General features: G+C 38.6%; 1 protein-coding gene and 2 long non-coding RNA genes across 10 annotated transcripts; all 3 read left to right on the top strand.

Moving 5' to 3' along the window:
- The first annotated feature begins 3966 nt into the window (after positions 1 to 3966).
- On the top strand, positions 3967 to 11924 carry LOC141674127 (uncharacterized). Its single transcript, XM_074480851.1, has 12 exons — positions 3967 to 4187; positions 4673 to 5160; positions 5260 to 5480; positions 5559 to 5694; positions 5794 to 6056; positions 6350 to 6664; positions 6755 to 6898; positions 10469 to 10759; positions 10808 to 10863; positions 11016 to 11028; positions 11581 to 11633; positions 11804 to 11924. Exons 1-12 carry the CDS (start codon positions 3967 to 3969, stop codon positions 11922 to 11924), a joined length of 2322 nt encoding a protein of 773 aa, XP_074336952.1.
- A 374-nt stretch (positions 11925 to 12298) lies between these two features.
- Positions 12299 to 12943, top strand: LOC141671682 (uncharacterized). The gene is made up of 3 exons (XR_012555205.1): positions 12299 to 12476; positions 12551 to 12706; positions 12805 to 12943. It is a non-coding gene; the product is annotated as an uncharacterized LOC141671682 (long non-coding RNA).
- A 350-nt stretch (positions 12944 to 13293) lies between these two features.
- Positions 13294 to 17948, top strand: LOC141672374 (uncharacterized). 8 transcript variants are annotated; one of them, XR_012555487.1, is made up of 10 exons: positions 13294 to 13556; positions 13807 to 13990; positions 14082 to 14146; positions 14224 to 14345; positions 14577 to 14645; positions 14962 to 15073; positions 15144 to 15319; positions 15390 to 15463; positions 15543 to 17683; positions 17758 to 17948. It is a non-coding gene; the product is annotated as an uncharacterized LOC141672374 (long non-coding RNA). The 8 variants fall into 8 exon arrangements; XR_012555485.1 differs by having other exon boundaries at positions 14577 to 15073; positions 15543 to 15705; positions 17572 to 17683; XR_012555484.1 differs by having other exon boundaries at positions 14577 to 15073; positions 15543 to 15705; positions 16284 to 17683.
- Positions 17949 to 25358: the final 7410 nt, after the last annotated feature.

Below are 25358 nucleotides of genomic sequence, written 5' to 3'. Positions count from 1 at the left end.
TGAAATCAAAATATAGCTGTTTGTTAGCCTTTTGTTGGTGCGGCACCAAAATTTGGGCTTTTTTAGTGTTTGTTGGCATTGTTGTTCTTGGTTGTTTGTCACATTGTTGGTGCCCCAATTCAGCTCAGTGTGTAAACAAATATGGTGGTTTTTCGTTGTTTGTGGCTGTGAATTTTGGCCATCTTCATTTGCTCTTTTGGTGGTGTGCCACGTCGATTGTGTGCTGCTATTGCTGCTTCTATGGAGGATATATGTGCAGGCCCTTTGAGGGAGAACCCTGTTTCAGCTGAGATTTGTAAGTGGGGATAAACTATGCTGGCACACAGTGTTGGATAAAATTTCCGACTGTTGGATTACTTATATTGCTATAGCCTGTGTTTTAAAATAGAGTTTTTGATTGTTTATTTGAGATTGTGTCCTACTTTCAGTTGTTCCGACATAGCATCGTATGTTCAGTCTGGGTTTGGGTTCCGCGGCTTAAAAGGTAATCTGTGTGTGTATTTCTGCATATATTTTAGTGATGCATTATTATTTTTCCAGGTGTTGTATTTCTTATTTCTATGCGTGCACTTCTGGATTTGAATTGCATATGTTTTGTTTATATATTGTCTATGGAGGATTTATGTGCAGGCCCTTTGAGGGAGAACCCTGTTTCAAGTAAGACTTGTGACTGTGTATAAATTATGCTCGCACATAGTGTTGGATAAGATTTCTCAGTGTTGGATTACTTATATTGTCGTGCCGTGTGTTTTAAAATAGAGCTTTGGTTGTTTATTTGAGATTGGGTCTTGTTCTTAGCTGTTTCGACGCAGCAGTCATCTGTTCAAACTGGGTTTAGGCGTCATGGCCTAAAAGGTAATGTGTGCGTGTTTATGGATATATTTTGTTGCTGTGTTATTTTTTTTCCAGGTGCTGTATTTGTTATTTATGTGCGTGCACTTCCGGATTTGAATTGCGATGTGTTATGTCTATATGTTGTCTTGCAACATTGTTCTTTTTCAAGGCATTGTGTGTATTATATATTTTGTTGCACTTGGCGAATTTAATTGTGTTATATTTTGCCAAGCAATACGCTTGATCGATATTTCAGGTCAAGAAAGGGACGCGGTTGTCCTGGTAACTGCCTTATTATTCTGGCATTCATTCATGCTTGCTCTATATTTTGCTCTAGTGTTCTGGCTTTTTTTTTGGTTTTTTGTGTTGGGCTGTTGTCCGTCTGCTTGCTGAAAATTTTATGCTGGTCATCTGTAGGCATACCTGGCCATAAAAAAGAGCCTCTCGGCAGGGGGTGCACCCTTCCCGGATTATCACTTCGGTGATGGGAACAATGTTCCCACTAAAAGGTGCGGCAACTCTCCAATTGTTAATGATAGCCTTTCATCGAAGAAACCGTCTGCTGGTTTGGGGAGGGAGTCCCGTAAATATTCTGTTTTTTGTGCTAGCCTCGGTTCAGAACAGTCGGTCGGTGATCAGAAGAAGAATGTTTCCCTTGAATATATTTGTGTTTCTGGGGATGTTGTTCCCAGGGTAGGGAAAACACCACGTTGATAAGGGGAAGAGGGTGCTGCAAGAATTTTCAGGTTTTCAACCTGGGCTTTTTCCAAAAAACCTACTCGTTCATCAAGGGGGGCCCTGGCCCCGGGTATGTTGGTGTTCCGCTGGATGGTACAGTTCGCAGTGATGGGAGACCTCCCTTCGATAAAGGGAAGAGGTCGCTGAAAGAACCTGGTAAAGCATTACATTTTCCTTAAAAAATTAATTTTTTCCCTCTACATGTGTTCAAATAGAGGGTTGGTTCGAAAAATCTACTAGTTAGTTGTTGTTGTGAATGCGCAGTGTAAATTTATTATGTTGAGCATTTCAGGTTTTAATGCTGAACCAGAGATTGGGGCTGTTGATAGTGATGAGGAATTGGTCCGTGGTAACTTTTACATTTAGGCCGTGGGATTAGTATTTCAAGTATGTTAAATCGCCTCGGTGGTCGGTTCACAGAGTTAATTTTTTACCAATATTTTCCTATCAGGTTGTCGTGCGGCCTTGCGTCATTCGTCTCATGGCCGAGTTTTTTGGAATGGGATGGGACCCGGTATGGCAGCTGTTGCTCATGAAATAGGTCAATTTTTGTATTCTGCTATTTTTGTCCCGCTTTGTGAATTTTTTTGATGTAGCCTGTGTATTTTTTGAATGTTGTCTTATTCTTCTGTAGAGTATTCATACATAACGGATTTTGAGACTGACCAGAGTGATAGTGACTCGGGTGGTGGTAGGTAAACCTGGATGCGCTTTTTAAAGGAGTATAGTATATGTATAAAAAAAATTATTGCCAGGCAGAGTCTGATGAAGAATTTAACGGTGGGAGTTTTAAAGAGTATACTGCATCTCGACGTGATGGGGACCTGGGAGGCGGTAGGTGTGATTTTTTGCTTTTATTTCGTTCATTTGTGTTTGTCCTTCTGGCATATTTTATATGGGTTGCAGGATCTGGTGATGGATCCAATGCTGAAAATTTAGTGGGCTCATCTGTAAATTATCTAGGTATGGTGCTGTTGCAGGTGGCCTTTTTTATTTATTTTTGTTCATTCCTGAGGTTTGTTAGTATTTTTTAATTGTTTTTGCTATTTTCATAGGTGCATAATGTTGTTCTTGGGTTTTTTAAAAAAGGGCCTTGATACGTTTGGATTACATTATGGGTTGTGATTGTTAGTAGTTTTTTCATGTGTTCTTGTGCTTAAGTTTGCGATATTTTTCTTATTTTGCAGTAGTCAACGAATATTCAATCCTTGGGCCTCTTGATGTTCAATGTCAGCATAGTGAGGCTTGGATGTCGAAGGAGGAGTGAGTCAATAAATCTGTGACATGTGGTCAGCCAATTTTCTCAATGTGTTATGCGAAGGGTCAGGTCAGGCTCCCCAAGGAGAATCCGACTCCCCCCATCTTTTTGGCGGCATGATGACAAAAAAAATCTAGATGGTTCAAGGATGGTATGCGGATTTATAACAGCCTTTTTGCTTTTACATCCACTGGGGCAGGGTTGACCATTCTGTCAATAATGGTGGTGCACCTTACATTTATCGGTTGAATGGGCAGAATCATCATCTGTTTAGTTCGTTGATTCCCGAAGATGGCGAGGATCCTAGATTTTGTCATCTGTATATTTATGCCACGGAGAACGAAATTGAAAATAGGTTACGATGGTTGAATATTGATGGTCGTAATGAGGTTGATGTCGAGATTGTTCAGTGTTTGTTTGATATGCTGGATGAGTCTAATGAGTTGGTTAAGGAATTTCGTTATGCGCATGACCATTATGGGGAGCATGGTGTGGTGGGTTTGGAAATTGGGTTGAAGGTTTCGAGAGCTGAGAGTGGGCGTGAAAATCATGTTGGGCCTTCTGACGAGGTGGTTGGGATTATGGTCGGTGATATGGATGAAACTGATGGGTCTCGTGATATTATAATCGACTCTCATGTCAGAGGACTGGAGAGGATTTCTGACATTCATCCCAAGCTCATAGCTTTGCAGTACCCCCTGTTATTTCCTCGTGGCTGCGACGGTTTCATAAAAAAATACCCTTTGACAAGGTGGTTAGTGTGTCAGAGAAAAAAAGGAAGATGATCACGATGAAAGAATATTATTCGTATAATTTCCAGATCCGCACAAATCAAGGTGTGTTTTTTTTTATTTGTTTTGGTTTCCCGTCTAATATTACTTTTTTATTTGTTGTAGTTTACCGTCTAATATTATTGATTTTTGATGTTATGTGTCTGCTGATTGTTTAGTTTCTTGGGTTTTATCTATGACGCCGCGTCTGGGTGGTCGTCTTTACCAATAATACGTTGTTGATGCTTTTTCCACAATTGAACAAGCATGGTTGTGGTGGTTTCGTACCAATCAGACCACTTTGCGGACGAAGTTGTAGAGTAATACAAACATTCGGTCAGACGCGGTCACTCAGAGTCATCTAATATGGGTAAAGGATTTATTCTTTCTTCTGGGTTTGTCGGGTTACAGAGATATATACAGCAGAACTTCCAGGATGCCCTTGTTGTTTGTCATTTTATAGGACACCCTGATATTTTCCTTATAATGACTACAAATCCATTATGGGATGAGGTTCTTGAAATGATGAAGCTGTTTCCCCAGTGCTCGCCGCAGAACTCGCCAAATGTGATGGCACGTGTCTTCAGGTTGAAGCTTGACCAGCCGATTGACGACATTAAGAAAAAAAAATAATTGTGGTACCTGCCTAGGGGGTAACTATAAAAACTATGCTTTCACAGGGATTTTTGGTGATATTGTTTATGTGGTCCTCATATTGATGTTATGCTTTTGTGGCAGTAATGTATGTAGTAGAGTTTCAGAAAAGAGGGCTCCCTCATGTGCATATGTTGGTATGGATGGATTCTGCCTCGAAACAGGATCTGCAGGAAAATGTTGATAATTTTTTTCTGCTGAAATTCCTGAACCAGAAGTAGACCCCGTTGGTTATGCTGCAGTGACAGAATTCATGCTGCATGAGCCCTGTAGGAAAGAGTGGCCAAGATCTCCGTGCATAAAATAGTTTAAGTGTATGAGGCATTTTCCAAAGAAGTCAGGCTGCATTGGTTCTATATTTACTGTGTCGCAGCTATCCACAATACCTTTCGTCACTGTAATGCAGTATATTTTGTAGGTACTATGAATCGACAATGTTTGACCAATCAGGGTTCCCCGTCTATAGGCGGAGGAAGGCAAAAATAACAATCAAGCGGGGTAAGGTTGATTTGGATAACCAATGGGTTGTTCCTTACAACCGTGATCTTTTGGTCAAATATCAGTGTCATATTAATGTTGAAATCTGTGCTCATGCGCGTAGTCTTAAATACCTTTTTAAATATTGCCTTAAAGGTCATGACAGGGCAATAGTGGAAATTAGAGGCTGGAAAAGAAAGTTGAGCTTTAGAGAGGGGATGGATGTGTATGAGGATGAGATACAGTCATACTTTGATGGGAGGTACATAAGTGGGTGTGAGGTAGCGTACATGGTGTTTGGGTTTAGTATTCATTATAGGTCCCTTGTAGTTAAGCGGTTGTCATTTCATTTGTCGGGTAGAAAACCCTGTACATTTCGTGCCACTGAGCGGTTGGCAAAAGTTGCCTCTAGGGAAAGGGAAAAGCGCAGTCAGCAGGAAGCTTATTTTGTACTGAATGCAACTGATAATAATGTTGTCCAATTTTTGTTTGATGAAATACCCTAGCATTATGTCTGGAATGATGCAGATAGGCTGTGGGTTCCGAGAAAGAGGGGAAACAAAATTGGGAGATTGGCCTATTCGCATCATACTTCAGGAGAAATTTGGTTTTTGCGTCTTTTATTGACAAAGGTGCGCGGTGCAACCTCATTTCAGTCATTGAGGACTATGAAAGGAAAGGTTTGTGCCAATTTCCAGGAAGCGTGCAGGGATTTTGGACTTCTTGATGATGACAATGAGTGGCATCAGGTCCTCACCCAGTGTTCTGAGAGCGGATTCCCCCATTAAATCCGTCAGTTGTGTGTACACATTCTGGTTAACTACAAGGTGACTAATTTAAATGCTTTGTGGAATGATCACTGGGTTGATATGGTTGATGACCTTGTGAAGAAACAATGGGAGATAACATGTAATCCAAATTTAATCCTCGATGACGGGCAGCCACAATTTTATGCCCTTGCAGGCAGGTATTTTCTTTGTTTTAATCTATATCATGAAATGTTAGGTGCCTCTGTGTGTGGCAGTTTTGCGGCTTATATTTATTTATTCTATATCCTTGCAGAGATCCACAATATTTTGAAAAGCATTAGGAGGTCCCTTGAGGATTATGCTCAGTTGCCGCAGCCGCCGCACAGTTATATGGATTGCGGTCTCAACAATTTCATTATTGAAGAGACAAGCTATGATATTGCTGAAATGGAAAGGGAATTTCTGGACATGTACTCACGTTGTAATGCTGAGCAACTGGAGGTCTACAACACTTTTATGCAGTCAGTTGACAGGAGGGAAGGGGCATGCTTTTTATGTATGGTAGCGATAGTTGTGGTAAAACCTTCTTATGGAGAACAATTATTGCCAAGCTAAGGGCTTGCTGTAATATTGTTCTTCCAGTGGCCTCATCTGGGATAGCAGCAACTCTGATGCCTGGAGGTCGAACCATGCATTCAAGATTTAAAATCCCTATTGTTCTTGATGAGCAATCTATGTGCTTGATATCTCATGCGTTAGATATAGCAGAGTTGATGAAATGAACCAATCTAATTATATGGGATGAGGTTCCAATGAAACAACATTATTCTTTTGAGTGTGTTGATCGATCACTTAAAGATATTATGAAGGTTGTAGATCCAGGACACTTTGATCTGCCATTTGGAGGGATTACGGTTGTCCTTGGTGGTGATTTCCATCAGATTTTGCCAGTTATTACAAGAGCGTCGCGCGATGAAATTATTTCTTCATCTATAACAAGGTCAAAGATTTGGAAACTTGCAAGGGTGTTCAAGCTCACGCAAAACATGAGGTTGAATAGAGGAAACAGTTTGGAGGAGGTACAAAATTTAAGGGATTTTGCAGCTTGGGTTTTAGATGTAGGTGATGGGATAGTGGGGACGCCAAATAGAAGGGCTGATGGTGAAGGTGGGGATGATATCTCTGTTCTGGAAAGCTTTTGCCACTTAGGTTCCAGAATTACTATTGAGAGTATGATGGAAAGTACGTTCCCAAATTTCATGCAATATTATTAGGATCAAGATTACATGAGTGAGCGAGCAATATTAACTCCTACTAATCAAACCGTTGGTCGTGTTAATAGTCTTATTGTGGAGCGGCTTCCAGGTGAGCTGTCATCATATTTTAGTGTTGACACCGCTGAGGATTTCCCTGGTCTGGTGTGTGATCAGCTTGCGTGCTTCCCTCCTGAATACCTGAACTCTATCACTAACCCTGGTTTGCCCCTTCACGAATTAAGACTAAAAGTGGTTATTGTCGTTATGTTGATGCGTAACTTGAATCAAACGTTAGGTCAGTATAACGGAACAAGGATGAAGGTCACCAGTTGCCTGGATCAGTGTGTAACGATTGGGAAATTACGCTCGTATTATATCATAATAAAGATGAATTATGCGTTTTATTATATTATTATGTGTATTTAGTCATAAAACCCTAACTGTTATGTGCTACATGTGTTCTGTATTTTTCGGGTATTTATCGGGTATTTTATTTCATGTTAAAAGCTTTCGTATCAAAAGTTATATGACCCGAACTTTGTTTTAATAGCTGATATTTTAAATAAAATAATTGGCCTTATTTTGCCTAGTATGGCTTGTATCATAGCGTTATTCTGAACATCCAATTATTTTAGAAATTTTCTCGTTTCACGAAAAATGACTTTTCGGGGCCCCTTCGGATGTCAAAAACCCCACAAAACCATATTTTTATTTTTACAAAACTATGGGAATTTCAAATATTCCATTTCCTTGCATTTTTGAATTATTCACATTTTTTTGAGAATTTTTGACATATAAATTGTATATATTAAATATTTAAAAATTAAGAATTAATACTCAAAAATTATAAAATTAAGGGCCATTTAATTTTATTAGATGTGTAATTAGGGCCTTAATTTTAATTAGGAGTATTATTTTTCCTACTTTAAATACCCTAATTTTTATTTAATTATATATAATTAATTATTAAAAATACTGAAAAATTAAAAATTCTTTGCAAACCGGGTCGGATTTTCCAGAAACGGGTCGAAGAATCAAAGCATGATTTTGAGCAATTCTGAGCATCAAATCTGTTGATGTAAGTACTCAAATCGATGCTTTTGATCTGTTCTTTCAGTTTCTAGCATCAATTTCATGTTTTGATTCGTTATTTTTCAATTTTAATTTTTAGAGTTTATGTTCGAATTAGGGGATTTTGATTTTGGGTTTATTTGATGAAATTGATGGTGTGAATAGCTTTGTATGAATGTTTACAGTCGATTTATGCTAGTTAGTTCATCAAACGATTCCTGTTTATGTAAGTTCGATTATTATGGTTTATATGCAAGTTTTGATTAATCGTTTTTGGATTTAGAGTGATTTTTGGTATGTTAGATGTTAGGGCTTAGATTATAGAGGTTGTCAGCTTTGATTTAAGCTATTAAAATCAAAGTTTCATGTACAAAAGAGTGAATTCGATGTTTTGGCCGGAGTTTGGTATGATTTGATCGGAGGATGGATTTCAGGGATGATTACGGGATGTTGATGCCGGAATTGTGTTGTTCAGATGATTTGAAATGAAAAGCACTCAAAAATCACACCAAACAGTGTTGATTTGAGGTTGTTCGGTGTCGGGGAACTCACCGGAATCTGCAGATTTTCCGGTGTGTTCTTGGCAACCCGATTTGCACATTTTGACCCGGTTGCAACCCTTTTCATAACCCGGTTTTGATCCATTTTCTGACAAATGTTTCTGGATTTTTTTTTTTATAAATTATAAAAACCAGTTTTATTTATTTTATAAATTGATTAATTAATTAATTTAATTAATTGATTTATTTTATAAATATATCTGAAATATTTTCTAAAATTTGACATTAATTATTTATTATTTTTTAATTATTTAAAAATGATTAATTATTTTGATAATTAATCAATTTATTTTCAATAAATCATAATAAATTTATTTTAATTCCAAAAGTTATGGAAAAATTATTTTTGATTCTGATTTTTCCTAAATAATTATTTAAAAATATTTTTATGGTTCAATTATTTTAAATAATTAATTATATTGAATAATAAATTGAATTATCCTTATTTATTTAATAATAACTGAACCGTTTATCCGATTTAAACGAAACGAAAGCCCTTCGACTCAGAAAAATGATTTGTTTTCAATAAAAATAGTTTTATATCCTAATTTCTTTTAGAATTGGGTCAACTTTCGATATTTATTTACTTATAGACCCTATTACTTATAGAGACGAGTCCAATAAATTCCGAAAATTAGGAAACGAGCCAGAAGTTATACGATAATGCGAATAGTTATCCGATTTCAATTTTAAAAATATTTTTAAGCCTAAAATGGCTATATGACTTATGTGTTATGTGAATTATGTGGTTAATCGAGTCTTAATTGTTAATAATTGATATACAAGTCAGTTTTAATCGTCCAGGTAGACGATAAGGTCTACGTGAAGTTGGTTTGAGACGCGATTGAGATACGTATCGACTAAATGAGTATCTTTCTTTGATAGAGACGAAGCCAACAATTTGGACCGAGCCAGTATTAGAGAACGGTGATATAATTGCAGTAAATCGCGTAACAGGCAAGTTTTTCCCTATTCTAAATTCAGAATAGTGAATTGCTTCCTCCTACTCAGATTCTCAACTCAGTAAGCACTGATAATTCCTGTTCATATACACTGATACACCATTATTGTTCTTTTGTTTATATTTCACTTCGATTCCTAATTTCTCTTGATTCACTGAATACTCTATTCATATTCCAATAGACTATACATATATATATATCATGATATATTCTGATGTTGGGATACATCAAAGCATATCGATTGTTCCGGTTGCTCATATATGGACTGGATGGTGACGGTTAAGATCAGGTATAATCTTGATCCTATGGACCGGGAATTAACCAGATCCTTGTTTTGGGTTGTTGAGCCTGGGTACCTGACTAGGTCTATACATAGAGATATAGATTTGCATTGTATCCTGACTGATCAGCAGGTTATAGGTGCGAACTTTTATCCAGTCTAGTTTATTGATACTCGCCGATGGTGGTCTTCATTCTTTTTTTGCAAGGTTACATCTTTCTAGATACTGCCAGATTATCGGTTCATATAGCTTTATCATAGTACTATTTATATATTGTGGACTTGTTGAGCAAATTATGGCTCACCCCCTTTGTTGTTATTCACCTTGTTTATTTTCAGTCAAGAAAGAGAATGAAACCTATCCGGACTCGCATGGTAAAGAAGCGTGTCAAGTAGCGGGACCCTCTAATACCAAAAGTGCTAATCCCAATTCAGGAAGAGAGCTTTGAGCTACCAGAGTAGGTGTAGTGTAGATAATTGTGGTGTGAGTTTGAATAAAATGAATTTAGTTTAAAACTTGCTTAGATAATGGTTTGTAATACAGAGAGTTCTGTGAAATTTTATATTTGAGTTTGTAATAAAGTTAGTGTGTTGTTCTTGTTTTCCAATTTATATATTTTTTTATTATCGTCAGCTTTTATTTGCATGTAGTCTCTGCCCCCTTTATTTTAAATCTAATTGGCATAATTTTTCGGTTGATGGGTTTTCTTCCAACATCACATTTTTTTGTGCACATATTGTCTTAACTCCCTTTATTTTCAAGTTTTTGCCCAGTCTTTTCTGGTGTGTTGTTTTAGAGGTAACATAGGTTTATTGTATTTGTTTTTTTATGTAAGTTGATGAATTATGTGCAATGTAGGGCTGTAGAATCCATTCCTTTGTGTCGGCGCAGCTGATACAGACATTCGAGGAGAAGCTGGAAGAGGGGATGGTGTATAACCTTGAAAATTTTAAAGTTCGGGTGTACAATGGAGATGAAACGAATAGGGTTGTTAGGAATAGCAAGCAAAAAAAATTTACATTTAACAGTAGGCTGGAGAAGGATCTTGCTTCGCGTGTAAAAATTCCAAAATACAGCTTTAATTTTTTCAGCTTGTCACAATTGAATTCGTTGAAAAATGATAATAGATACTTGACAGGTCTATTTCATGTTTGTTTGAAATTATCGGTGTTAATGTCATTTATACCTTTTTCTCAGCTTAGGTCCTTATTCCTTGCAGATGTCGTTGGTGTGGTACAGGACGTGCAGTCAAGGTCGGTTGGATTCAAATGAAAAATCACATGTTGCATTAACAATATCATATTGAAGGTAATACCACATTTGTTGAATAATCTATCCGCTGCTGTGCTGAAACTCAGCCGTGCATGAGGTAATTATGCTACATTATGTAATTGTGTGCTTGCAGGACTGCAGTGAATGTAACTTTCTTTAATGAATTCGGGGATGAATTTCAGAAATAATATGACCAAATAACGGAGAAGCCGATTTTATTGTTATCGCTTGCGGAAAAATCAGTGAGTGGAAAGGTAAAAAAAGGATTAATTTTTATGGTCAGATATATGCAGATGTTTTGTATGTGACCAACTTTCCAGCGACGCGATTTTTCCTAAACCTTGATAATCCTACGGTGGACAGGTTGAAAATTAGGTAATATGTTTCCTTTTTATTATTTATCGACAGATATTGGTTCTGAAATTAGGGTAGGTATATATCTAGAATTCCTGTGGCTGTTAATAATCATTCAGCTTAGGGATATTGTTAAGATAGTGCAATTTCACCAGATATAGGGATCCATGTTTCTATGTCATGGATATGGGTGATGATGATAATGGCGCGGCTGACATTCCCATTATGAAAGTTAATTATATTTAGAAATTAGATGAGTGATATATAAGTATGTTGGTGTTAGTTATTATGAACGGAAATGACCTCTTTTACCTGCTTTTTAATTTGAGCTTTGTCTCTTGCAGAGGCTGGTTAATTGCCAGGTATTGGTCAAAAAAATTGATGAGAAGAAAAATTGGTATTCGCCTTTTGTATAAGTTGTGAGAAGGACCTACATGAGATTGGTGGACTCTATCAATGTTGCGGGAAGATATTTGAATATCCTGATTTAAGGTTTGTCCACTTTATTTGTAAAAATGTATTATATGATGAGGACATAATACAGGTTCTGTATATTTTTTTATTCAGGTTTCGTCTCTATAGCTTATACTCTAATGAGAGCGCAACAAGCCTAATTGTATGGCCTGATCATGAGATTAGTCGGCTAGCAGGAAAAATAGTATATGATGTAGATGCAGATGTTGCATAGGTTAATTTCGTTCCTTCATTTTACTCCTATTGGGCCTGGGCTAAGTCACATTATACTAATTTACTCTGTATTACTGTGTTATTATCATTTTATCCTTCCTTTGAAACTAATTTTAACAATATTGCATGCACTACTTTGACCTTTTTATTTCTGGAATCAAATATTCTCATGGTGTTTGACACATATACTAAAATTCCATTATTTTTTTAACTTCGTTACTCCTGGGGTTCTACCTATATCAGGTCATTAAACAGGAGATAGTTTTCAGTTGCTCTCTCAGTTTGTCAATCCTTTACATACATTATTTTCTAATTATTTTAAACAAATTTTTGGTACTTCATGCAGGTACCTGGTGTGCTGCAGATCCCGCCCATACTCAGAGTTTTTGAGAAAAAAGAATATAAAATTACAATTCAGCTTATAGAGGAAAATTTAAAGCATGGACCTAAGGTATATCATGCGACAAACATTTCAAAACCTGGAGAAAAGTCAGATACTCATTCTCCCGCTTCAACATCTCAGCTTCTAACACAAACGCATGTCGTCGCTAGTGTAAGTTAGTTGTGCCTTGATTACCCCATAGACAGTGGTTATAAAATATGTTAAAATTTTTGCAAATTTTGCAGGACAAAAAGTGCAGCAAGCTGCTTTCCTTGACCAATTCTCCCCCAACGGAAAAATCAATAGGTCGCACTAGACAGAGGACCAGGGATGAAGCTTTCGGGAAAAAGGCGCAGAGTGGGCCTAGCAGCCAAAATTGCAGAACATCAAAATGGAAAAAAGTATGCTGCCAGCTCTTTCAGGATTGACCAGGCCGCAATGAGACTGTGTTTCACTACACAAATTTTGAACTGATAGTCTTTTTAAATATCTTTTGCAGGGTATTTGAGGAGCTTGAAAGTTTTTGCGTGTAGGCTTGGTTCCACCAGCTTAACATTTTTGTAATTATTTTATGTAATATATGTTCCAACAATAAATTTTGTCAAGCACAAAAACATCTATCAAATGCTTGATTTGTGTACTATTTTTTATTGTCCAAAACATTAACGGCTATATCGCTGCAACTAGAATGATATTTCCTACAAAGAATATATTTTCTTACGGTACGGGGATGTTAGGAAAGAAATCACCTACGAGTACAAGGAAAAGTTTTTGTTTGGGGTATGCGGATACTGATAAAAAGATCAGCTATAAATTCATTAAACCAGTTAGAAGTAGTATAATTTTCTCCGACTTAGTGCTCCTTACCAATAAATACTTATTAATCTAAATATTCAATGAATATATGTTTTGATGGGGCACACTAAAAATGCATATTTATACTTTTAAAATATGACATCTAAAATATCTCACCCATAATTAATGTTATGGATGTAGTTACCACCAACCAAGGATGTGTTATAACTACCAAAACTACTACTATCATTTTTTACAGTGAGACAAAATCATAGTTAGTTGTATCAGATTGGTGGAAGCACCTTCAATGTTGGCTACAGCTTGTGAAACTCTGAGGAATATTCAGAAGGGTAGGAAGATTGAAAAGTTAAGGTTAGAGTTATCAGGGAGTATTAGAGTATCACTGCAGCAGGGATTACTTTCAGATGTTACAACATCGTTCTTCTGGATAATAAGGTGAGTTTTTGTTAAATTTCTTGGTGGTGAAAATTATCATTTTTATGAGAGATTACAATATCATTCTTCTATATAATAGGGTTAATTTTTATTAAAATTCTGGATGGTGACAATTATCAATTTTTAGGCCTTATTTTTTTATAAACAATGTCAGAATTATCAGATGCATGCCTACGTGCCCCAAAACATGACAAAAAAGATGACACACCTTATACAATTGGGGAAAATATACTTGATTAAGAATTTTCAGGTCAAGGAATACAAGGAGAGTGACAAATATAGGCCTGTACAAATGGATAGACAAATCATCCCTACTTAGGATACAAGGGTGAAGGAGTTGGAGGAGAGTGAAATTTTTATTCCTGAGAATTGCTTTGATCTGTTTCAGTATGTCGACCTAAAGGCAATAGCGCATCAAAAGCTTTATCTTGCAGGTTTGATCCGCACACACAATGAATTATGTATGCTCTCTCTTTTGTGGCTAATTGGCTCCTTTTTTCATATGTTATTGGAACACTTCATAAGGTACCAAAATGTAATCGTCATGCTAGAAGGCAGGTCTACATCAAGTTTAAGATAATAGATGGGAGGTTGGTACATAATTAATATGATATGAATATTGATCTGTAATTGTGCCCATGATCTGAAAAATTTATCTGTGTTTCAGCAAAAATATCAATGTTACATTTTGGAATACGTTTGTGGAGCAATTTGAACTCGATGTGGCCCAAGACTTGGAACACCCAATCATAATCATCATTGCTAGTTCTAAAATTACAATGTGGCAGGGTTAGTTTTTGATTTAATCTAATAACATTATTATTTAATATGTTGTGGGGATGACCCTGAGCAAAATCTGGATCAAACGAGTTAGATCTTTGCAACTATTCACCAACTCGATATTACCTAATTTTTGGCCATCACAGTGTTTCCACGCTGAGGAAAATGTGTCTCTTTATTTGTTATTTCATTAAACAATGTTTGGTAAGAGCCACTGACCGCTTAGTGTGCAATATTCAGGGGCCTAATTTTACAAGACTAAGGTTTGCCCAAAAGAAGATCAGGGTTCTGTCGCACAATTTCATTCAGGTATGTTGTGAGACATGCCTATCATCTGAGTTTGGTTTTAAAAACTAGAATTTTTTATGGAATTTTGTTGTAGCGGGAGGTAATATTGAAGGGACGGTAAAATTGGTTGAGGTGACAAAGAGTTGGAAAGAAAATGTATGTAATTCATGCTATTTAGTTACAGAAATAAAAAATGGTGTTGACTTATGCGCAAACTGTGAAAGAGAAGTTCGTGAGGTTTTGAAGAGGTGCATGGACCACTCTGTTTCTAAATACAGCATGTTCATTTCGTTTAAAAACATTTTTCCAGTCTTGCTTAATTATTCTGGAGGAACAGGTTTTGTATTTCAACTGTGATCAGGGAGAACAGTGGAGGTCTTGAAATTCTTTTGAAAGATCAGGAAATTCGTTTGCTCATAGAGAAAAATGTTGATGATGTTGAAATAGAGGTAACACATTTGTACAGCTTCTGTTGTTTGCTTGCTAGGGTCAGCAAGCTAACATTCAATCCTGAATCAGGGTAACTCTTTTGCCGAGGAGCTGAAATCTATCTAAGGAAAAGATTACACTATCAGTATCATCATTAGTGCTGACAACATTGAGAAAAGGGACTTCAACTACGTTACAACTGGTATTGTACTAAGCTTTAAACTCATTCACGGAGATGAAGAAATCAGTACGAATTTGTTCCAGAGGTAACACCTATCAATTTGTGCTTATTTTGTGACACGTTTTCCAAAATATTAAATGTTAGCTTTTTGCCAGCCATCTGGATCATCTTTTCACCTTGACCAAATCTCACAGCTTGACTGTTGATAATGGATAGTCGTAAGAAGTTGGTAAGGTCATGTGACACCTACCACCTATTTGTTATTTATTTATTTGGCATTGCTAGTTTTTAATATTTTTGTGTTGCAGGCTTTATGTTTCAACTGTAGCAACATCTTATTGTGGAGCATGTATGGGGACTCAATTTTAAATTTGGATCCTCTTTTTGGAATGTGGTGTGTTGATATTTCTGGTGCCTCCAGGTTGCTGTAGTTTGGTTTCTTGCTTTGATTTTTCCAGCAATTTTGCACTGGTAAATTGCATAACCTATAATCTTTAAGACTAATATAAGCTACTGGCGTACTTCAAAATCATTTCTATTAATGGCCATTCATATTTGTTTTTTAATACAGTTGTATCATTTAAATATTTATCGGCTAACATCTATTCATTGGAATTAAAAACAAAAATTAAATTATATTTTATTTATTATATCAACTACCTTGTCGAGGATTAAAATTAATATTTTGTGTTATATTTGATGTTGGTTATAAAACAGCTCGCACTCTGAAACAAGTATCCAAATGCTTTGCATAATTAGCAAAATCAACGTTTATTTCCACTACATGACAAATTTTCTTTAAAAAATGTATCCTTTCGTGGAAACATAAAGGCGGGGCAAAATCATGGCTAGACAATCATAATTCTTGCAAAATGTTAAAAAAACTTTGCGCATGGAAGGCTATACGAATTACGTTGCTCATGTTGTTACCCGTGCTACATCGTGTGCTTATGCTGCTCAGGTTGTCACACATACTACATCATTTCCATGTGTACACTTGCCTTTCTTATCCTCAAAAAGCAAAATTGTTTAGATTGAACCTGGCACAGGGGGAGGGATTTATTTATCAGCTATGCTCTCTGGTTGCTCAAAGGGCGCACATTTTCTAGGGAATCAGCCATGTACTACTGACAATCTCTTTCATTTCTCTTCATAACTCATGACTGAGCAGGAGCTGATTTGGAAAATCAGAGTATCACCGGAGAATAAATGGAAGGGAATATGAGGCCAGACAGTGCTGATTTTGACAGTAAATAATTTACATGTGCCTCCTGAGCTTTCACATCCCAAAAAAATATTCACTTTAAATCTGAAACAGGGGGAATATATTCCTTTATCTGCAATGCTTTTTTGACTGCTCAGGCTGTGTATATTATCCAAACAATCAGTCATATATATTACTGCTGGACTTGTTGGTGCTAAAAAAATCAGCATTTTAAAAAAACGGAAACACAAAATGCAAGATAATTTGTCTCACTCTCTTGATCAGCTCATAGTTGATCAGAGGCTCGATTGTAGGGTACAGTTGATGAGTAAATGGAGAAGGATGATAAGGCCAGACCCCATCCATGGTGCCCTCAATCTCATTGTTGTTGATCAATATGTAGGTTCAGTTGTGTTATTCAGGAAATGCATTTTAAATAGTATCAGTTTCTTATTATTCAAAAATTATTTTTCTCTGCTGTGTAGGAAAACCAGATGCATATAGCGATTCCTTATGTTATAGCCAATGTGATGGATGATCTTTTGGTCGTGGGTGGGACTTATGACATAGAAAATTTAAAATCGTTAACTAGGCATCCAGGTACAAATATGTGTGGGGTGATGCTCACATAATGTTCACCGGGATGACAGTGATGGACAGAGTTAGGGATATTGACATCCTTCATATTGAATCTTTTTAACTTTTTGATTTGTTTACTGTGAATCAAGCTAACTTCTAGGATACCCATTGTATCGGTAACAACTTTAATCAATGTTTGTTTATTTAACATGTATATCTATAAATTTTGTCCATTGTTTTAAATTTTTTTATTCTTTTGGTTTAGATGTTGTGCTGATAGTTCACCAACGGCATATTATATGCTCGGTGATTAACCATCGTAATGAAGAGCATAATTTTCTTCAACTAGTGCTTTTTGACTTAATGTATCCTAAAGCTTTTTTTACTGTCAATTTTAATGGAATGTTTCGTCTGCCCATTAGTTTGATAAATGTTTAAAACTTTCAGCACTCTAGTTTGACTGCAACTGTGGGATGAAATAGTTGTGGCATGTAACACTGCTCTTGACAATGCTGTAAACTATTTTGTGCAGCCAACTATTGTCATTGTGACAGGGTGCAGGTTGATAATCAACCCAAGGTGTGGTCGGGTTACCCTCTCAGATTGTGTGTTCACGCGATTTTATGTCAATCATAATCATGCAAGAGTTCATTCTCTTCGGGACAGGTACATAATATAGAATTCTTTGGCTACCAGAATATATATATGAACTCTTAATCTTATTCATTTACTCCATGCAGATACTGGACATATGGAACATTTCACTAAGAGCTTACATCTAGGCATGTCGTCCAATATTTCCCAGACTTGGGCTTTATTTGTACCCTCTTTCTTATTTTTTCCTCTATTTGTAATGGTGTTTCCTTCTCCAATTTGTCGGTCCCCAGCTGACAGTGTATTTAACTTGCATTATGTTTTCCCAGTTATTCAACCTCTATCCATGATTATATAAGTTTTTAATAAGTTTTTGGTATTTTCTTATTCTATACTTTTTATGTGTGATATGTTTTAATTAGTATAGTTGTTTAAGGGCGTTTAATCTATAATCAACTCCTCATCATCACAACGCACACATCAAATTCAATCAAATACATATATGAATCTGTCATAACCAATTTCTTTCCCGTAATACTATAACATCTACGTCTAAATCCTCTCTTCATAACATGACAAAAGCAGATAAGATTCAGACAAATTAGACACCGCATATGGTTAGATATTAGTAGAAAATAACATATTGAGTTTTACTATTTCAGTTCCCATATTTTGTTATGTTGTGTGTTTTATGCATGTTTTTTTAATTTTTCCAGTAGCTTAAACACATTTAACCTGTCATAAACTCCTCATTGTCACACCGGCCCTATCAATTTCTGATAGGGATAAATAAATTATGATTGTATAATTAAATACTGCATTAATTGTACAAGCTGTGGGCTGCTAGGCCCAATAAAAAGATATATGATACTCAGACCAGAAAGGTTAAGCCTGATGGAATAAAAAAGGCCCAAAAGCCCTAATTTTTAATTAATTTCGTAATTAATTAATAAGGGAAAAATCAGCTATTGAGAAGAGTCCCGATAAGGATATAAATCCTTATAGATTAGCCTCAAGGGGACCTAAAAGGATAAGGAATCAGCTTCCTACTTCCTAGGACTCCTAAGTCTATCCTAATTCAGAGGCTTGTCCACCAAGTCTCCTATACCAAGTCCAATTCAAGGACTCCCACATCTATATAAGGGGCCTCACCCCACAAATCAGAACTACGTTTTTTGGCTTGATTCTCTAATTCACAGAGATACGTAGGCATCTCGTAAAGGCAGAATTAAGCTACGATACACGAGAGCAGCCATTAAAGGCCTTGAGCTCCCGAATCTTAGTAATAAATACAGCAAATAATAACCTTATCTTTTTATCCATAACATTTGGCGCCGTCCTGTGGGAAAGACTAACAACAACCATGGCGAGAACACGGAGAACAATTGGAGCTCTAGAGGAAGGAACACCATCAGAGACAACCCAGGTGATTTCATCAACCGTGGAGGTTCCTCCCCATTCAACTTATGCATCTACTCAGGAGGAAGCCCAGACAGGGGCAACTCAACCCCAGCTACAAGGGATAACTCCCCCGATTCAAGGTACGAATCCTCAAGTTCAACAAATACATATACCTGTGAATTCTCGACCCGTCGGGTATGAATATTCAACTATTATTACTACTAACCCCCCTTATGGGATGTCCCTTCACCCTGAGGTTGGAGGAAGCGGATATGCTGGGCGAAGCGAAGCACGAGGGCGGTCGCCCCTCTATATACGAGGTTTGGGTTCTATCCCCGAGGATCGGGAATTTTCTGGTCCATACACTGAGAGAGACTCCGAATCTTCGGATGATGAAGTGGCCCCGAGAAGGAGGCGTCCTGGAAAAGATCCAATGGTCGATGGAAAGCAACGCCCCAGAGCACCCCAGGGGCGAATCCCCAAGAAGTGCAGGAAAGGATCAGGGCTCATGAGGCTGAAATCCAAAGGCTGAGGCGTGATTTGGAGGCTCACCAGGCCACCAGACCCCAGATACCTCCTAGGGGAAGAAATCCTCCTCCTGTCATAGACCTGGATGGTCCGGTAAGAAGAAGGGCTGCTGTCCCAAGAACTGATCCAAGCAATCTCCTTCCCCTTGGAGATCCTGATGATCCAACTCCACCCTTCACAGAAGAGATAATGAATGCCCATATCTCGAGGAAATTCAAGATGCCCACTATCAAAGCCTATGATGGCACGGGTGACCCCGCTAATCATGTTAGGACATTCTCTAATGCACTGCTGCTGCAACCCGTGAATGATGCTATAAAGTGTCGGGCCTTCCCTCAAACCCTGTCGGGTATGGCTCAAAGATGGTACAGTCGCTTGCCCCCAAATTCTATTGGATCATTCAGAGAATTAAGTCAGGCTTTTATTAAGCAATTCATCAGTGGAAGAGTCCATGAGAAAAGTTCAGCATCTCTTATGAGTCTTGTGTAGGGAGCTAAGGAATCCTTGAGGGATTACCTGAATCATTTTACAAAGGAGGCTTTAAAAGTCCCAGACCTTGATGATAAGGTAGCCATGATAGCACTGCAACAAGGAACTAGGGATGAGTTTTTCAAGATGTCCTTGGCCAAACGACCCCCTGAAAACATGTTGCAACTCCAAGAGAGGGCAGGGAAGTATATCAAGGTTGAAGAAAGCATGAGGAAGACCGTAGTAAGTAATGAGCCCACTGGAGGCAAGAAGCGAAAAACTGATCTGGAGTATATCGCTAAGGACAAATATCCTAGAACCGAACAAAACCCTGATTCAACCCCCAAGAAGGGAGGACCTGGGCAAAAGTTCACTGAATACGCTAAGCTGAGTGCTCCTAGAAGTCAGATTTTGATGGAGATTGAGAAAGATAGAGATATTCACTGGCCTAAGCCCTTGAAGGCTGATCCCGCCAAGCTAGATAAGAGCAAGTATTGCAGGTTTCACAAGGATGTTGGCCATGACACCGATGAGTGTAGGCAATTGAAAGATGAAATTGAGTTTTTGATTCGAAAAGGAAGGTTGAACAAGTATACTGGAGATAGAGAGGACAGAAATAATAATGGAAGGAAGAACTTTGAAGATCGTAGGAGGGACCAAGATGATCAGGGGCGGAATCCCCAACCCAGAGGGCCGGTTATAAATGCAATTTTTGGAGGACCGCGACGCCCTCGAGGGCTAGTGATAAACACGATCTTTGGAGGTCCAACTGCTGCTGGATTGTCCAAAAATTCCAGAAAGGCATATACTAGGGAGGTTATGCATATTGTTGGAGAAGCCCCAAAGAGGGCCAGGACAGAAGTAACATTGGCTTTTGATGATTCTGACCTAGAGGGTGTGAAGTTTCCCCATGATGACCCGCTGGTCATAACACCGATAATAGGAAATAGCCCGGTTAAGAGGGTCCTTGTGGATAATGGTGCTTCTGTGGATATCTTGCTCCACGACACCTTTCTAAGGATGGGGTATAACGACTCCCAGTTGACACCAACCGACATGCCGATATATGGATTTACTGGAGTAGAATGTCCTGTGGAAGGGATAATCAAATTGCCAACCACCATAGGTACGGAGCCAAGGCAAGCAACGCAGATGCTGGATTTCATGGTGGTAAAGGCTAGTTCAACTTATAATGCTATCATGGGGAGAACAGGGATACATGCCTTCAAGGCAGTCCCCTCTTCCTACCATTCAGTCATGAAGTTTCCCACCCGAAACGGGATTGGAGAAGAGAGAGGAGATCAAAAAATGGCTAGAAGCTGTTATGTGGCCTCTTTGAGGGCAGATGGAGTCGGGGGGCAGGTTCTTCCTATTGAAGATATGGATGTTCGAGAAAATGATGAGAATAGAGGAAGGCCAGTAGAAGAATTGGTTTCGGTTCCTTTAGACCCCAAGAATCCTGAGAGGATGACTTTCATTGGAGCCACATTAGAGGAGCCCCTTAGAGGGAAGTTAGTGAAATTTTTGCAAGAAAATAGTGATGTGTTTGCATGGTCAGCAGCTGATATGCCAGGCATAGACCCGGAGTTAATTACTCACAAGCTAAACGTGGATCCAAGCCGGAAGACAGTGAAACAAAAGAAAAGAAATTTTGCCCCGGAAAGACAAGAGGCTATAAAACAGGAAGTAGAAAAGCTCTTAGAGGCTGATTTCATTGAGGAGATTCAATTTCCAGAGTGGTTAGCAAACCCTGTAATGGTGAAGAAGGCTAATGGAAAGTGGAGGATGTGTATAGACTTCACTGATCTGAATGATGCATGCCCCAAAGACTGTTTTCTGCTGCCTAGAATTGATACTTTGATTGATGCCACTGCTGGACATGAGATGCTGAGTTTCATGGATGGATTTAGCGGATACAACCAGATCAAAATGCATAAGGATGACATTCCAAAGGTATCATTTATCACTGACTTTGGTGTTTATTGTTATCTTGTTATGGCGTTTGGTCTCAAGAATGCAAGAGCCACCTATCAAAGGTTGGTGAATAAAATTTTTAAGGATCTTATTGGGAAGACTATGGAAGTCTATGTTGATGACATGCTAGTCAAGAGTCTAGTAAAGACTGATCATATAACCCATTTGAGGGAAGCTTTTGAGGTCCTAAGGTACCACAAGATGATGTTGAATCCAACGAAGTGTGCTTTCGGAGTAGGATCTGGAAAATTCTTGGGATTGATGGTCTCAAAGAGGGGAATTGAGGCCAACCCCGACAAAATAAAGGCAATCTTGGATATGGAACCACCAAAAACTGTCAAGGATGTACAGAAGCTCACAGGAAGGGTTGCGACGCTAGGACGATTCATCTCCAAGTCAGGAGACAAGTGCTTGTCATTCTTCAATTCATTAAAGAACATTAAAGACTTTGTATGGAGTGAGGAAAATCAGAAGGCATTTGAAGAGTTAAAGAAGTATATGGGCCAGGCCCCGTTGTTGGCCAAGCCAGTTCTGAGTGAAGTTTTATTCTTGTACTTGGCTATTTCAGAGAGCGCCTTGAGCGCGGTGTTGGTTAAGGAGGAACTGAAAGTCCAGAAACCCGTATACTATGTCAGCAAAATCTTGCATGGTACAGAGTTGAATTATTCAACTATTGAAAAATTCGCTTTAGCCTTGGTAATGGCTTCAAGAAAGTTGCGTCCTTATTTTCAAGCTCACCAGATTGAAGTGCTAACAAATCAGCCACTGAGAAACATCATTCACAGTCCCAAGGCAAGTGGGAGACTGATTAAGTGGTCAATAGAGTTGGGAGAGTTCGATCTCAAGTATAAGCTACGTACGGCCATAAAAGCCCAGACACTAGCTGACTTCGTGGTTTAATGTACCATACCCAACCAAGAAGTCGGGGGGCAGGAAGATACCATACCTCAAGACAAGGGAGTCAACAATGGGGACAAGGAGAAAGAATATTGGGTTCTCTATTTTGATGGAGCATCAAAAACAAATTCCAGTGGAGCAGGGTTGATTTTGCAAAGCCCTGATGGATTCTTAATTGAGTATGCTATGAAGCTAGACTTCCCAACCACAAACAATGAGGCAGAATATGAAGCCCTGATTGCTGGCCTTGGTCTAGCTGGGACACTTAGAGTAAAAAAATTAAAGGTCCGTGGAGACTCGAAGCTGATCATATCCCAGGTAAAAGGAGAATTTGAGGCAAGGGATGATACGATGGCTAAGTATGTTCACCTAGTAAGGGCTGTGATGACCCAATTTAATGAATGCCATGTTGAACACATTCCAAGGGAAGAAAATGCTAAAGCAGATGCGCTATCAAAGTTTGCTTCATCAGAGATTGAAGAAAGTTCAGGAAGTGTGTACTTCCGTGTTTTGAAGACACGAAGCATAGATGTTAAGCTTGTGGCTCCCATAGGCTTGGGGACGTCATGGATTGATCCCATCAAGGCTCATATTCAGACCGGTTGGTTGCCAAGTGATGCAACTGAGGCACGGAAGTTAACTATTCGAGGACTAAGGTACTCCTTGATAGATGGAATTCTGTATAAGAGATCTTTCGTGGTTCCTTACTTGAGGTGTCTCAGGCCCGACGAGGCACGCTTGGCTCTTGAGGAAGTGCATGAAGGTATTTATGGGCAACACTTGGGGGCAGGGCCTTGGCTCATAAGATAACCCGTTTAGGCTTCTATTGGCCAGAAATGATGGCTGATGCCAAAGAATATGTGAAGAAGTGTGATCGCTGTCAGAAGCATGCACCAGTTATTAGACAACCCCCGAGATGCTGACCTCTATCAACTCGCCTATTCCCTTTGCCATGTGGGGGATGGATATTCTAGGGCCTTTTCCTATGACCACGGCATAAAGGAAATTTCTGATTGTAGCCATTGATTATTTCACCAAGTGGATCGAAGCCAAACCCTGGGCCAAAATCACAACTAAGCAGGTTGCACAATTCCTGTGGGAAAACATTATGTGCTGATATGGAATTCCCCGTATCCTAGTCACTGACAATGGAGCACAATTCAATAATGAGGAATTCAAGAAGTATTGTGAAGAAAATGAAATTGAATTACGATTCACCTCTGTGGCTCACCCGCAAGCCAATGGGCAAGCAGAGGTAGCAAATCGGATAATCCTGGATGGACTAAAGAAGAGGATCGAGAAGTCAAGAAATAATTGGGTGGATGAGATACTTCCCATATTATGGGCCTATAGGACTACCTGTAGAGTCACGACAGGAGCAACTCCTTTCATGTTGGCATATGGGGCAGAAGCAGTAGTTCCCGTGGAGATATCACATTCCTCTCCAAGGATTCAGGCTTTCAATGCAGAAGAAAATGAGGAAGGGCAGAGGTTAGCCCTGGATCTGATCGATGAAGTGCGAGATAAGGCACATGCAAAGATAATAGAGTATCAGAAAAAGGCTTCATTCTACTACAACCTAAGGGTTAAAGAAAGGTTTTTTAAACAAGGCGATCTAGTCTTGAGGAAGATAGAAGCATCTGGTGTAGGACAAAAAGGGAAGCTTGCCCCGAATTGGGAAGGGCCGTACAGAGTCAAGAGTGTTCAAGGTAGAGGAACCTACAAGCTAGAGACTATGGATGGATTTGAAGTCCCGAGAACTTGGCATGCACAAAACCTGAAGGTTTACTATGTGTAGGGCAGCCGGATACGATTCTCACTCGTTAGGATGGCGAGTAGGTTGAAAAGCACCTTGAAGCTTTGCTTGCTTAGGATTTATATGTTTTAGTTTTATTACGAAGTTTATTATTACTTGTGTAAGGGACGAATCCCAGACAATTTTACGAAATTCAAGAGTTCTTCAAAGTATGTTTGTGGCCTAACAAATAAAAATCAAATACATGGATGCAAGCATAGAAGGTGATAAATGAAATAGATCTGATAGATATTACAAAAATTCGATAAATAAAGTCTCGAAAATAGGATAAAAAACAACAAGCCACGCAGGGCTGAAAAAGCTCTAAGGAGCTGAAGTACCCTCGGCATCCATATCATCGTCCTCTCCGCTCTCGCTGGATGTCTCTGTCTTCTCGAAGGAGGAGGAAGAGCTATCGTCCTCAGCTGGTCTGGAAGAAGACTCGGGAGGAGGAAGGAGTGGATCCTGAGAAACATGATCTGAGACAACTACTCGGGTACGAAACCTCTGTAGCAAAGCCTCGTCATCAGGGCAGACATAGTCCGTCGGGTTAATATCAAGACAAGCCTCGTTCACGGTCCCAAGGGCCGTGTCCCAACCAGTCCTAAAAAAACCGGGAAAGACTGAATCATCCCTAATCCTCATGGATTGGGCAAACTCCTCCGAGTCCAGATAGTCGTCTAT

The sequence above is a fragment of the Apium graveolens genome, chromosome 7, assembly GCF_009905375.1.
Source record: "Apium graveolens cultivar Ventura chromosome 7, ASM990537v1, whole genome shotgun sequence".
Lineage (NCBI taxonomy): Eukaryota > Viridiplantae > Streptophyta > Magnoliopsida > Apiales > Apiaceae > Apium > Apium graveolens.
The sequence above is the reverse complement of the archived record's forward strand: the minus strand, read 5'-3'. Positions and strand labels throughout refer to the sequence as shown.

Coding starts and splice junctions, on each gene's coding strand:
- LOC141674127 (XM_074480851.1), top strand. CDS start 3,967: ATGGGTAAAGGATTTATTCTTTCTTCTGGGTTTGTCGGGTTACAGAGA. Junction 5,161..5,259: donor TAGGGAAAGGGAAAAGCGCA/GTCAGCAGGAAG, acceptor GGAATGATGCAG/ATAGGCTGTGGGTTCCGAGA. Junction 11,634..11,803: donor ATTGATGAGAAGAAAAATTG/GTATTCGCCTTT, acceptor TTTTTTATTCAG/GTTTCGTCTCTATAGCTTAT.